A 13642-nucleotide genomic window follows, 5' to 3' on the forward strand; every position below is an offset into this window, starting at 1 on the left:
TTCAAGAAGTCCTTGTTTTTTACTGCTGAGTAGTACTCTAATATGTATATATTCCATACTTTCTTCATCCATTCTTCAATTGAAGGGCATCTAGGTTGTTTCCAGGTTCTGGCTCTTTGATTTAATTGTCCTGGGGCGATCTGCTCTCAGTGTTGCGCTGGTCCCTGCTGCCTGCGTTGCCTGCCACTGTGTCAGTACCCGCCGGTCCGGTCCGCGCCAGCTGCGTCGCCCGCCGTGCGTCCCCAACTTTTTTTTTAAAGATTTATTATGTATAGTGTTCTGATCTGCATGTATGCCTGGCAGAACTTAAGAGGACACGGTGAGCCATCATGTGGTTGCTGGGAAATGAACTTTGGAAGAGTAGCCAGTGCTCTTAACCAAGCCATCTCTCCAACTCCATACAATGTGATTCTGTCAATAAAATGATTTAAATATTTCCGTGTGCCTTCATGTGGGTATGGGCAATTGAGTGCAATGCCCTCAGAGGGCAGTGGGTGTAGGAGTTACACTAATGCCCTTGTAGGGCAGAGATGACACTGGATCCCCAAGAGCTGGTGTCATAGGCAGTTTCTGAGCATCTGTGGGTCCTATAAGCCAAATTCTGTCTGCAATGGCAGTATGAACTCTAACTGCTGTGCTGTCTCTCCAGCCCCATTGTTTGAGTTTCATGAAGCTCAGACTGCCCTCAAACTTGGTATATAGCAGAGCCTGGTTTTGAATTCTTTATTCCACAGCTTCTGAGTGCTACAATTATAACAGATATTAACAACTGGCCATGTTTAAAATTTTTGATATAAAGATATCCATATTATTGTTCTTAATGGTTAATTTTTGTTTATGGCTGTTTTGCCAGTATGTGTGTTTATGTACCTGCACCATGTATGCAGTACCCACAGAAGCCAGAAGAGGGCAACAGGTCTGTGAACTGAGTGCCAGGAACCAAGGCCTAGCCATTTCTCCAGTCTTCTTGCTATTCTATGCTTTAAAAATCTGGGTGTAAGCCGGGAGGTGGCAGAGTACATCTTTAATCCCACCACTCAGGAGGCAGAGGCAGGCCTGAACTATAGAGCAAGTTCTACAGCCAGAGCTACACAGAGAAACCCTGTCTCAAATTATCAAACCAAAACAAAACAAAAACAAACAAACAAACAAAAAAAAAAAACCCAAGAAAACCAGAAAATGAGGGCGGTGGTGGCGCACGCCTTTAATCCCAGCATTCAGGAGGCAGAGGTAGGTGGATCTCTGTGAGTTCAAAGCCAGCCTGGTCTATAAGAGCTAGTTCCAGGACAGGCTCCAAAAAAAATAAAATAAAAAATAAAAAACTGTAAATAGCCCAAACAGAAGCTAGGGAAAGAAAACTATCACAAGCTCTTGGTAAAAATAACTGACATACAAATTTACTTCCATCTTTTTAAAAGGCAGGGCAGAATCACACTCCTTCATCGGTATCTCTGCAGACATGCTCAATGCCAGAGTTTTGGCTTTCTTCACAAACTTCCAGAGAGTTGAACTTGGCAGCCTGGCAAATCCTTCAGGACCAACTTAATCCCTTCAGGATTAGTGACAACCAACATAAGGCCCAGGGGTTGGCTTTGCCAGACCTCTTTTACCTGGTCCCACAGGCAACAGGTGACTTGGCTCATTATCAAGGTGACTTGGCTCGTCATCAGAAAGGGCGATTTCACCCCAGTGAAGGAACGGGTGAGATCAGCTGAGCTGTCCAGGGTTTCTGCTCAGAGATACCAGCAATGGATCTCAGGCTTCAATGCACTCATTCAGCAGCTCAGTGGTCTAGGTTCCCACTGATTAAAATGGGCTGGAGAAGTCATCACTGGGTGGGAGAGGGAAGCTACTTTATTGCACTGCTGGTAAGAGAAAGGCAAGCAGCCCCACATAGGGCCTTCTATCCTTGAACTCCAACCATCACTTCACACTGGTCAACTTTAGAGTCCAGGCGAACTCCACCGGGAGAGCCGTAGGTGGCAATGGGGGCAGAGTGATGAGGACCCCCTCCTGGGGATCCTGGGTCCAAGTCAAATATTCTTCCATCCCTAGCATTGTTATCTGTGGAAAGCAAAGGGGGATGGGAAGACCCCGTTATTCAAGCAGACTTTGCCCCCAACATGATGGGAATAAGTGTGCTGGCCCAGAGCACTGAGGACACTCTAGTAAGGAAGGAGCCAAAGCCTGCCAATGTGTTTTAATAAAAATTCTATCTATCCAGGCATGGTGGCACAAGCCTGGAATCTTAGCACTGGGAAGGTAGAGGCAGGAGGACCACAGGTTGAGGCTAGCCTGAATTACGGAGAGAGAGCCTTTAATCCCAGGACTCCCAGAGGCAGAAGCAGCAGGATCTCTGTAAATTCAAGGTCAGCCTGGTCTACAGAGCAAGTTCAAGGACAGCCAGGGCTGTTTTACGAGAGAAACCCTGTCTTGAGGTAGCTGGGAATGTAGTTTAGGGTGGTGTGCCTAAGCATGCCTAGACCCTGGGGTCTAGCACTAGAAAAATAAAAACAAAACAAAACCAGGTTGTAGCTTAGGGGGGGATGAGGAGCTTCCTTACCTTTGTGGCCAAAGTCGTTTTGGGAGATTTGAGGTTTATGATTCCATTTTCTGGCCAGTACAGAAAGGTGGCATAAACAGCTGAGTCTTTAGTGGTGTACCTGGGAACAAGAAACACCGTTGTCCTAGGGAAGTCGGTGGTGTTCCCAGACAGACCCTCCGTCCTCTCGAGCTAACTCACCAATAAAGACCTTGTGTTGTGACTACTAGGAAGTGAGAGGAAGATGGGGAAGGAAGAGGTCTACACAACTCTGAAATCCCTTCACTTGGTTAAGGTTTCTGTAAAAATTAAAATTAACCCTTGGGCAACACATTTTCCAGACCTTTCCCTGCTGCCTCAGTATCCTTTGTTGCCAGGCGGTGGTGGCACATGCCTGTAACCCACACACTTGGGAGGCAGAGGCAGGTGGATCTTGGTGAGTTCGAGGCAAACCTAGTCTACAAAGAGAGTTCCAGGACAGTCAGGGCTGTTACACAGAGAAACCCTGTTTCTAAAACAACAACAACAAAAAACCCAAAACAAAAATACAAAGGAAAGGTATGGTGTTGTATATATAATCCCAGCTACTAAGGAGGCTGAGGCAGGAGGATTCCTTGAGCTCAGGAGCTGGTGGACAGCCTACACAACTCGGTGAGACCATGACCCACACAGCAACAACAACAAAACACACACCAGCTACTTCCCTACTTCTTAGGAGCCGAAGCCACATAAATGTTACTGAAATCTTTCCAACTCCAGATCCATGAGAAGACAGAGGGTGTAACGAGGGGACACATAAAACGTAGGCACACTCACTGAGAGTTCACCCTATAAACGTAGGCACACTCACTGAGAGTTCACCCTATAAACGTAGGCACACTCACTGAGAGTTCACCCTATTCGGGAAGTAGGATGAACAGCGCCTCATAGGAATTCATCCGTAGGGGTTAGTGTGTCTCCAATGGGAGAGTGAGGCATTGCGGTGTGACAGGCACTGAGCTCGGGCCTGGCGCTGTGCTGGGTCCTCGCGCATCATGTCACCTAGTCTTCAAAGCAAGTCTGTGAAGCTAAGTACCATCACTTACTTCGTAGTTGGAGAAACTGAGGTCCAAGGTCAAATAACTAGATCTAGAGGCCCAGGTACGAATGGGAAGAATTTAGGATGAGCTCTGCACAGGGGACCAGAGACAGAACCCAGCTGGGACACAGATTTTACAGCTGAGGCAACATAACCTCCAGCCTTGTAACGAGGATGGAGGGACCTGAGAATGTGCAGGGCAGCAAGTGTGATGTACAAAATACTGATAAACTGTCAAATGTTGTTTGAGCTCACTTAGAAGCTGGCTTTGGAAGAAGGGTGCCCCAGCCACATTTAGGACATAAGCATGTTTGTCTCAAAGTGTCCTAAGGCCCCTTTTTAGGGTTGGGCTGCCCCCTAACCCTGTATCAGCAAAACAGTCCAAGAGCAAAACCCTTGAATCTCTCTGAGAACAGCTAGGACAAGCATCCCCAGCAGGGGTCCCATATTTATCCCGATATAAAAGTACTTGCAGGGAAAATGGGAAGCCAGAGGTTCATCCATGGAGAGAAAGAGAGAGTGCATTTGGAACTCCAGCAAACTGCAAACTTCCCCAGTATGTTTCCAGTGGATATCATGAGCCCCTGACTTAATGACATTTTCTCTGGTCTGGGACTGAGACTCTGTCAGGAGCTCCAGCCTTAGGGCAACTTCCAAATGACTGATTTCTGTTGGGTGCCTTAAGTACCAAGTTTGATGGTATTTTACATCTATCTATCCATCTATCATCTATCTATCTATCTATCTATCTATCTATCTATCTATCTATCATCTATCATCTATCTATCTATCCATCCATCTATAGCTATCTATCTATCTATCTATCTATCCATCCATCCATCTCTATCTATCTATCTATCTATCTATCTTCTTCTTCTTCTTCTTCTTCTTCTTCTTCTTCTTCTTCTTCTTCTTCTTCTTCTTCTTCTTCATCATCATCATCATCATCATCATCATCATCATCATCTCTTGCTAGTTATTCTCTTACTTAGGCTGTACTCTCATGCAGAACTGAAGATGTGGCTATCATCAGTCACTCTCCTGACCATACAAGAAGGCAAAGCTCACCACACAACTGTTGTGTTCTTCTCAGACTGTACTCTCCAGGGCTGGGAGGCATAGATGGCCTCCCCGTTGATCTGCAGCCACTTGCCCACAGCGAGAAGCCTTTCTTGGAAGATGGGAACGATCAGTCCATCTTTAGTTGGTCCAACGTTGAGAAGATAGTTGCCTCCCAAACTGACTGTCTGAACCAATTCCTAAAGAGAGCAGAGACAACGAGAGTTGAGGCATGACTACCAAGCCTGGCACAGTGTCTAGAATGCAGACAGTAAGGGATATGAGAAGAAAAGCCCTGGGTTCAATCCTTAGTGCTGCAAAGGGAAAAGAAGGGAAGGTGAGCTTTAGATTCGGGAGTGACGGCACACGTCTCCCTGAGCTCTTTAAGGACAAACTATATGTACCTGTGGGAAAACTGAAGCAAAGAGAGCCGGAGAGCTGGACATGCTGGCCCATGCCTGGAATTCCAGCACTTGGGGTGGGGAAAAGGCAAGAAGGCCAGGAGTTCAAAGTTAGCCTCGGCTACAATACCAAGTTTGAGGCTAGCGTGGACTACACGGAGACCCAGTCTAAGACAGGAACTGCCAGAAAGAGACACATTCTGAAGGCATCCTCTTGTGTGAGGGTGTTCACTGTGACCCCAAGCAAGCATCACTCAAGGTAACCCAGGACTAGGTTTACATCTGGAAAAAATATACAGATGTGAGCCCATTAGGGACCACGCAAAGGCTCTCTCCATCCTTTCGATGTCTTTCGGTCTTCCCACTGCCACTGAAAGCTCATGTGTTAACTGAAAATGCTCCTGGGAGGGGCTCGGACGATGATGACCCAGACGGTGAGTGCTTGCCTTAGAAGACCTGAGTTCATCCCCAGAATTCACGTTCAAACAAAACACACCTCAATCATTAACAACCAAAAAACCTGGAGGTCGTGGTGTGGCATGTGCTGGTGATCATCATCCCAGCGAGCAGAAACGAAGGCTCACTGTGGCTTCCTGGCCAGTGAGCCTCACTGAATGGCCAGTTCCAGGCTATTAAGTGATCTTGCCCCTTGGGGCCCTGCGCTCCTACTACACCCCGTAGAAGGACCGTAAGAATGACAACTCAGGTTGTGCTCTGGAGGTCAAAAACATGCCTGCATACATGTCACAACACTCACACTCACACACACACCCTCCCAACAAAGAAAGAGGAAGGAAAGTTCTGGAAAGATAAAGCTTTCTTTGAGGCTGAGAAGATGATAAAGACAAGGGACTTCAGTGGGTGCCTGCAGGGAGCCAGTATGTGTGCTGCCATTACAAGATGGCACCAGGCCCCTGCAGGATTGGGATAAACAACTCCATATAAGGTCATAGCCAGTACCACCATCTCGGGTATGCTCAGTGTCCTCAGTGTGCCGGACCTATCAGGGAGCTTGGAGTGGCTGCTGAGACACTTTGACCAATAGGAGGCCTGCAAGTGCCCCCTCGCTTCCTGCTCTCCCTTCAACCAAGAGGCTCCAATAATGCGTGATTTGGGAAGAATCCTCGACTTGTGGTCGTCCTTCCCTGCTGGTCAGGGAGTTCGCCGCAGGTGCCATCAAGATGAATGACCTGAATTTGATCCTAGGGATTTCCGTCACAGGACGGAAGGGGAGAAGTGACTGTCAATTTTAGCTGGGCGTGGTGGCACGCACTGGTTAATTCCAGCACTCGGGAGGTAGAGGCAAGCAGATGTCTGTGAGTCTGAGACCTAAGGCCAGTCAGGGGTACAGAGAGAAACCCTGTCTCAGAAAAAAAATAAAACAACAACAACAAAACAGAACAAAAACTAAGCGAAACAAAACCAAAAGCAGGTTTTAAAGGCCCAACCCCTTTCTCTGCAACAGCGACAATGTACTTAGGAGAGGTCTGTCTATGTGACTGCGGCCCTAGTGGGTTCTAGCCACCCGACTCTGGACTGGAGGGCCCTAAGGTAAGCAGGCGAGTGCTCTTACCTCAATGATTTCGTTCTCACTGGCAATGGTGGACATGGTCATGTCACGGCGATAGCCCCAGGACGCCCTGTCGATGCTGGTGCACATCTCCCACTTGTGGTCCGGCAAGCTCTGCGGTCTGTATTTATCCTGACAGTTGTAGTAGCCTCCATGATGGCAGGAGCAGTTCTGACCCCACCGGTCATTCACTACCACCTGGTCCTAAGGGAGGAAGAGAACGGGGTCACGGGGCAGCACCTCCTGGCTCCTCTATGCAGTGCAGATGTGTCTGGTGACAGTCTGTTCGGAAGAACAGCAGACTACACTAGAGTCTTTCCCCCGGGCTATTTTGCTCTAAAGGGCACACATGGGAAACTAGACCGCTGCACACAGCTTCTAATGTCAGCAATGCCCAAGCCCAGGAAGCCAGCTGACAGATGCACAGAGGAAGCGTGTATGCAGGGGGGCTCAGGAGATGACTCGGGGTGACATGCTTGCTGTGAAAGCAAGAGAACTCTCTAGCACTCGTGGGACTGGAAAGATGGCTCAACAGTTAAGAGTGCCTGACACTCTTACAAAGGATGTGGATTTGGTTCCCAGCACCCACATGGTCACTCACAACCGTCCAAAACTCCAGTCCCAAGGGATCCAACACCTTTCTCCTGGCCTCCACTGGCTCTTGCACGCACATAATTCATGCAGGCAAAACACCCATACGCATAATAACATAAAATAACCTTTTAAAAATGTGTTTGGGGGCCTGGTGAGATGGCTCAGTGGTTAAGAGCAGCCACTGCTCTCGAAGTGGACCTGGCTTGTTTTGGTGGGTGACTCAGAACCACCCTGACTCCAGTTACAGGAGATCTGGTGCCCTCTTCTGGTCTCATGGGCTTTTGCATGCACACAGTATACATAAACTTACACAGGCATACATACATTTACATACATATAATAAATAAACAAATCATAAAAACGGGCATGGAGGGGCTGGAGAGATGGCTCAGAGGTTAAGAGCACTGACTGCTCTTCCAGAGGTCCTGAGTTCAATTCCCAGCAACCACATGGTGGCTCACAACCATCTGTAATGGAGTCTTCTGGCTTGCAGGCATACATGCAGACAGAACATTGTATACATAATAAATAAATTAACTTAAAAAATAAAACAGGTGGCCGGGCGGTGGTGGCGCACGCCTTTAATCCCAGCAATTGGGAGGCAGAGGCAGGTGGATCTCTGTGAGTTCGAGACCAGCCTGGTCTACAAGAGCTAGTGCCAGGACAGGCTCCAAAACCACAGAGAAACCCTGTCTCAAAAACCCCCCCCAATAAATAAATAAATAAATAAATAAATAAATAAATAAATAAATAAATCGGGTATGGGAGGTCTGTGCACATATATACAGTACCCAAAAAGGCCAGAAGAGGGTGCCAGCTGCCCTTTTCCTGGAGTTTCAGGTGGTTGTGACCCACCATGTGTGTGATGCTGGGAAGGGCACTCAGAATAGTACATGCTCTAACCACTGAGCCCTCTCCCCAGCTCCTGCTGAGGGATTTTTTGTTATTGTTGTTTTTTGAGACAGGGTTTCTCTGTGTAGCATGGCTGTCTTGGAACCCATTCTGTAGACCTGACTGGCCTTGAACACAGAGGTCCAGATTAAAAGGTGTGCACCATCACTGCCCAGCTTTACAGTGGTTTTTAAACACATGAGGCTGACATGCTCCCTTCACTAATGCTGCATCTTTGTTTATCTTTTTCCCTTTTTGTGATTCTCCTTAATCAGGCACGTGTAACTGTCACCCCACTTGGCAAATGACCTGGCTCCATGAAGGCACAGACCAGAGGCACCAACAAGGCACCGCAGAGGCATATGAGGTATCAACTGCCCTAAGTTTATTTGTTTCTTGAGAGAGTCTTACTATGTAGCCCTGGCTGGCCTCAGAACTCACTGTGTAGACCAGGCTGACCTTGAACTCACAGAGGTCCACTGTGATTAGTGCTAGGATTAAAGGAATATCTGGCCAGGCTCAAGTCTTGAAGGGCAGTCAACTGCTCACTCATAACTGTATGTCACTGTGACAGAGATGGGTGCCATAGTGATAACCCAGTACTTGTCCTTTAAACTTTAAGCAGAGACATGTAGAAGAGACAGATGTGGACAATTTACACCATGGCATTCTGTGGATGAACTGCACATCTGGGAGTCCCGAGCCTCCCCAAAAGCAAGCCTTGCATGCGCCGTTAACATGCTCTCCCAGTGAGGTGCACTCCAGTCCGTGAGAGCCACCCTCAACCAGTATCCATCACTCAGGAATGGTGTCTCTCCTCTGTCTCCTGTCCTTCATCTCCTGAGTTTAGTAATAACTACCCAATAGGATCCCCACAGATAGGCATCCACCAGGGCACCTTCATGGTTAGCTGGTGCTTGCGGTTAAACCCAGGCCCCCGCATGCTGAGCATGCACTCTACCACTGAGCTGTATCTCCAGCCACCAAACGGCTTTACACAAATCTAGAGCGTGTAAAATCTTTGACATGTCCGTCAACAGATAAAGACTTCTGCCACACAGTAAAAGTCCCATGACACAAGATGCAAATGTACTAGCTAGGTGTACTAACTGTGGGAGGGTTTAGCTAGCTAAGTACCCTTTCAAATTTGACAGAAAGCTAGGAGTGGTGCAATACACCTGCAATCCCAGCTCTTGAGAAGCTGAGGCAGAAGGATGGCTGCGAATTCCACCTGTCATAGCCTACTGAGAGCTGAGACAACAGGTAAGCACCACCATGCCCGTTACACAAGTCAGACATCACCTACCTTGACAGGGCTATCATTATAGAGCCAAGCAAGGAAAGCTGTGGAGTTCCAGTACGTGTCAGGACACTCCCACTCCCCATCAGACCAGATCAGGTCGGGCTTGTAGCTGGAAGACACAGGATCGGAACAGCTTGCTATCTGAATCTATATCTAGTCCAGTCTTATGGACAGACTTTTGCAACAAACTCAGAGCAGGGAGACTGGCTCTGTGGTAGGGCTCTCGCCGACCACGTGTGAGGCTGTAGGTTCCATTCCCAGCTCAGCAAACAGGAAAGATGCCTCTTGATGGGAAAGTACCATGAAGGTGACAATGCAGAAACTAAAGAGACAGGAGACCTAACAGAGCCTCAGGGAGGGCGTGTGGAGGGGGGCTGAGCAGCTGAAAGCACTGGCTGCTCTTCCAGAGGACACAGGTTTGATTCCTGCACCCAGGAGGCTCACAATCACTTGTGACTCCAGGCCTTGGGATCTGATGCCCTCTTCTGGCCTCTGTTGGCACAGGCTTGCACAGAGCATAGACAAATATGCAGGCAAAACAGCTGTACATATAAAATAATATTAATTTTAAAAAATTTCAGGGGCTGGTGACAGGGCTCCACGTATAAAGGTGCCCACTTGCCAAGTCTAACAACCTGAGTTCAATCCTGGGTCCCGCGTGGCAGAAAGAGAGTGAGCTGATCCTGCAAGTGGTCCTCTGACCTCTACATGCACAGCACAGCACATGCATGCACCCCCCCCATAAATTAAAATGTAATACCAATAGCAACAACAATAATAAAGAACGGATTGGTTCCGTATACTTCTCTTAGTGCCTCTGTTCTCCTTTCAGAAAGGACACTGTAATCAGTATCTAGAGTTTGCATCCCTTCAAATCCAGTTAGGGGTGACGCTCGCAGGGCTGGAGAGACAGCTCAGGGGGTGAGGGTGCTTAATGCTTGCAGAGGACCCGGACTTGGTTCCCAGCACCCACATGGTGGCTCACAGTACCTGTAATTCTCACTGCAGGGAACAATGCCCTCCGGTCTCCTTGGGCACCTGTTGCTCACGGTGTGGAGACCACACATAAGTAATAAGTGCATTCTGGAAAGGAGACTGGTGCTTGGGCAGGTCAGAGGGCTCAGCTGGGCTGGAAAAGCTCCCGCTCTCAAGCCCGATGACCCGAGTTCGAGTCTCACAATCCACAAGGAAGGAGAACTGACTTCCAGTTGTTCTCTGACCTCCATGTGTGCTGGGGCACATATGTGCCCACAGAATACACACACGGGGACACGAAATAATAAAATATGACTAAAAAGACAGTAACAGTGCTCATGACCCGGGATGTGTAACTCAGTGGCAGAGTACTGCCCAGCGTGTTCTAAGACCTGGGGTCCTGTCCCCAGGACCAAAAAAAACCACCAAAAATAAAAACCAGGGAGGTGTGCTGGCTCATGCCTGTAATACTAGCACTTGGGAATCTGAGTCAGGAGCTTACAAATTAGAGGCTAGCCTGGGCTACACAGCAAGTCCCTGGTCCAAAAGTACAAAATGAAGATGTTTGCTTTTAGGGTGGTGTAAACATTTGAACTGTGGCACTGATCTGTTCTTGGAGGCTACCCAGCCTGGCTGGAAAAGCCTACCAGGGCCTAGTGCCCCTTCCACAATGTGATTCTGCCTGACGACAGACCTTCACTGCACTTCATAGTGGGGCCAGTAACAATCTTGAGGAAGAAAGCTTTTCTGAGGCTAGAAGCCCTGACAGTAATCTCTCCCGCCGTGTGCAGTCACGTACACAAGGCAGCTCATGGCCATGACCTCATCAGCTCCCATGATTACCAACCCCAGGTTCAGGGATAAAGAAGAGAGTCAGGGCTGGGCAGTGGTGGCACAGGCCTTTTAAATACAGCTCTTGGGCAGGTGGATCTCTGTGAGTTCAAGGCCAGCCTGGTCTACAGAGGAAGTTCCAGGACAGCCAGGACTACACAGAGAAACCTTGCCCCAAAAAATCAAAAGGAAGAAAAGAAAACCAAACACAACAAAAACAAAATATATAAAATGAGAGTAGGGGCAAAGAAGCCATCCCAGGCTCTGAGAGTCCCCCATCTAGGGCTGGCTCCCAGCTGTCATAAGGGAAACATAAATGGATTAGGGGGTAATAGCCTTTGCCATCAAGTCTGATGGTCTGAGTTTGATCCTTGGACTCCACGTGGTAAAACGAGGAAACTAACATCTCTGTTTTTGTATGCTGTGGCATGCCAAAGCCACCTCATCCCCACTAAATAATGAATGTTAGCAACAAAAGCCAATTTGAGAATGGTGACGCTAGTTAACAGTGGCTCTTCCTGGTCCCAGCACTGGCAGGGATTCTGCGTGCTGACCTGAGCCCAGACAAGACATGACAGTTCTAAGAGAGCAGGGTCTGTGCTAAGGACGCTGCTCCAGTTAGAGCTTCTGATGGTGAAGAAGCCAGTGTCCCTCTCCAAGGTCCTGACTAGGGACACTGGCAAGGGAGGAGGGCGCTGAAGGGCAAGCTTTGCCTCACAGCCACCTGGGTCCCCAGTGACAGCAGCAGCTTAGTAAGTGACCACAGTTCAGAAGTTCTGAGCGGTGGGAGGGGAAAATGCTTTGCATGAATGGAAACGCCACCTTTACTCTTTTGATGCCTCTGAGAGGTTCTCAGGCAGCAGCCTGCAGCTGGAGCCCATCAACAGCACCCGGAGAGGAGCTGACTTCCAGCACAAGCCCTCAGGCCCAGGCCCGTCTCACCTGTTAACAAGGTCGTACAGCTCTGGCATTGTTTTCGCGCTGACAAAATACTGAGTTTTGAAACCATTTTTCTTGTCGAGTAGATAGAGTGGATGGAACCACTCCAAGAGCGAGTGGTACAGGCCGTAGCGTATGTTCCTTAAACAGAAAAATACAGCAGTGGCTGGTATTAGGCAGAGAAAAATCAGGCTGGGTGCGTTGTGGCAGCACTTAGGAGGGGGCGGTAGGAGGATCAGGAGTTCAAGGTGCATCCTGCCTACCAAGTGGGTTTAATGTCAGCCTAAGCAGCTTGAGACCCTTTATCTAATCTATCTATCTATCTATCTATCTATCTATCTATCTATCTATCTATCTATCTATCTATCTATCTATCTATCTATCTATCTATCTGAGACAGGGCCTCACCACATAGTCCTGGCTGGTAAGAACTGCCTATGTAGACCAAGCTAGCCCCAAACTCACAAAGATCCCACTTGCCTCTGCCTACCAAGTGCTGGGATTAAAGGCGTGCACCACCACAGTTGGTATATATTTCATACTTTAAAATCTTACTTCTGGGCTGGAGAGATGGCTCAGTGGTCCTGAGTTCAATTCTCACCAACCACATGATGGCTCACAATCATCTGTAATGAGATCTGGTGCCCTCTTCTGGCCTGCAGGCAAACATGCAGACAGAATATCGTATACATAATAAATTAAAAAAAAAATAAAATCCAGGCAGTGGTGGTTCTTGCCCTTAATCCCAGCACTTGGGAGGCAGAGGTGGGTGGATCTCTGTGAGTTCGAGGCCAGCCTGGTCTACAAGAGCTAGTTCCAGGACAGGCTCCAAAGCTACAGAGAAACCCTGTCTCGAAAAACCAAAACAATAAATAAATAAATAAATAAATAAATAAATAAATAAATAAATAAATAAATCAACTTTTCCCTTCCTGAAGTTGTTTCTGTCTAACAAGCATGGTCACTGACACAGAAGTCACTACACGTTCAGCTGGAGAGCAAGGTCGGCACCAGACCCCACAGCCACCCTGCTCTGCTACACCGACTGCTTTTCTATTGAGAAGTTAGTCTCTATTATTGTTCATCTTTTAGAGACAGAGTCAGGTTAGCCTCAAACTCAGTACACACCTAAGGCCAGCCTTGAACTCCTGACTCTCCTGTCTTTGCCTCCCAAGTGCAAGCTAGAGCCACCTGCCTGCACATAGCACCAGGTCTGAGAGTCCTTCCTAGTGAGTGACAGAGTGCTGGTTGGGAAGAACAGTGTGTGCCTCCCTCTTTAGTTTTGATCTGAGGGCAAGTTACCAGAGCTTGCCCGCAGGCCTCAACAGCTCTGTGCTGGGTGGGTGCTGGTGGCAAAAGGTGAGATCCACTCCCTGGGCCATCTCATGCCAGCACTCAGAAGGTGGAGACAGGAGGATATCTGAGTTTGAGGCTAGCCTGGTCTACAGAGCTAGTTTCA

The 13642-nt window shown here is 48.2% G+C and overlaps 1 protein-coding gene across 1 annotated transcript in view; it reads right to left on the reverse strand.

The window, feature by feature from the left end:
- Positions 1–1369: 1369 nt before the first annotated feature.
- The window catches only part of Fuca1 (alpha-L-fucosidase 1), a 14775-nt gene continuing 2502 nt past the window's right edge, over positions 1370–13642 (reverse strand). Inside the window, exons 2-7 of the mRNA XM_050152531.1 lie at positions 12187–12324; positions 9442–9547; positions 6654–6854; positions 4689–4879; positions 2564–2663; positions 1370–2064 (exon numbers count right to left, since the gene is read on the reverse strand). Coding sequence (XP_050008488.1) covers positions 1924–2064; positions 2564–2663; positions 4689–4879; positions 6654–6854; positions 9442–9547; positions 12187–12324 — 877 coding nt within the window. The 3' untranslated portion in view covers positions 1370–1923. The remainder of the gene's footprint in view (positions 2065–2563; positions 2664–4688; positions 4880–6653; positions 6855–9441; positions 9548–12186; positions 12325–13642) is intronic.

This window comes from Alexandromys fortis, unplaced genomic scaffold (assembly GCF_014885135.2).
Source record: "Alexandromys fortis isolate MF-2015 unplaced genomic scaffold, M_Fortis_MF-2015_v1.1 scaffold_26, whole genome shotgun sequence".
Taxonomy (NCBI): domain Eukaryota; kingdom Metazoa; phylum Chordata; class Mammalia; order Rodentia; family Cricetidae; genus Alexandromys; species Alexandromys fortis.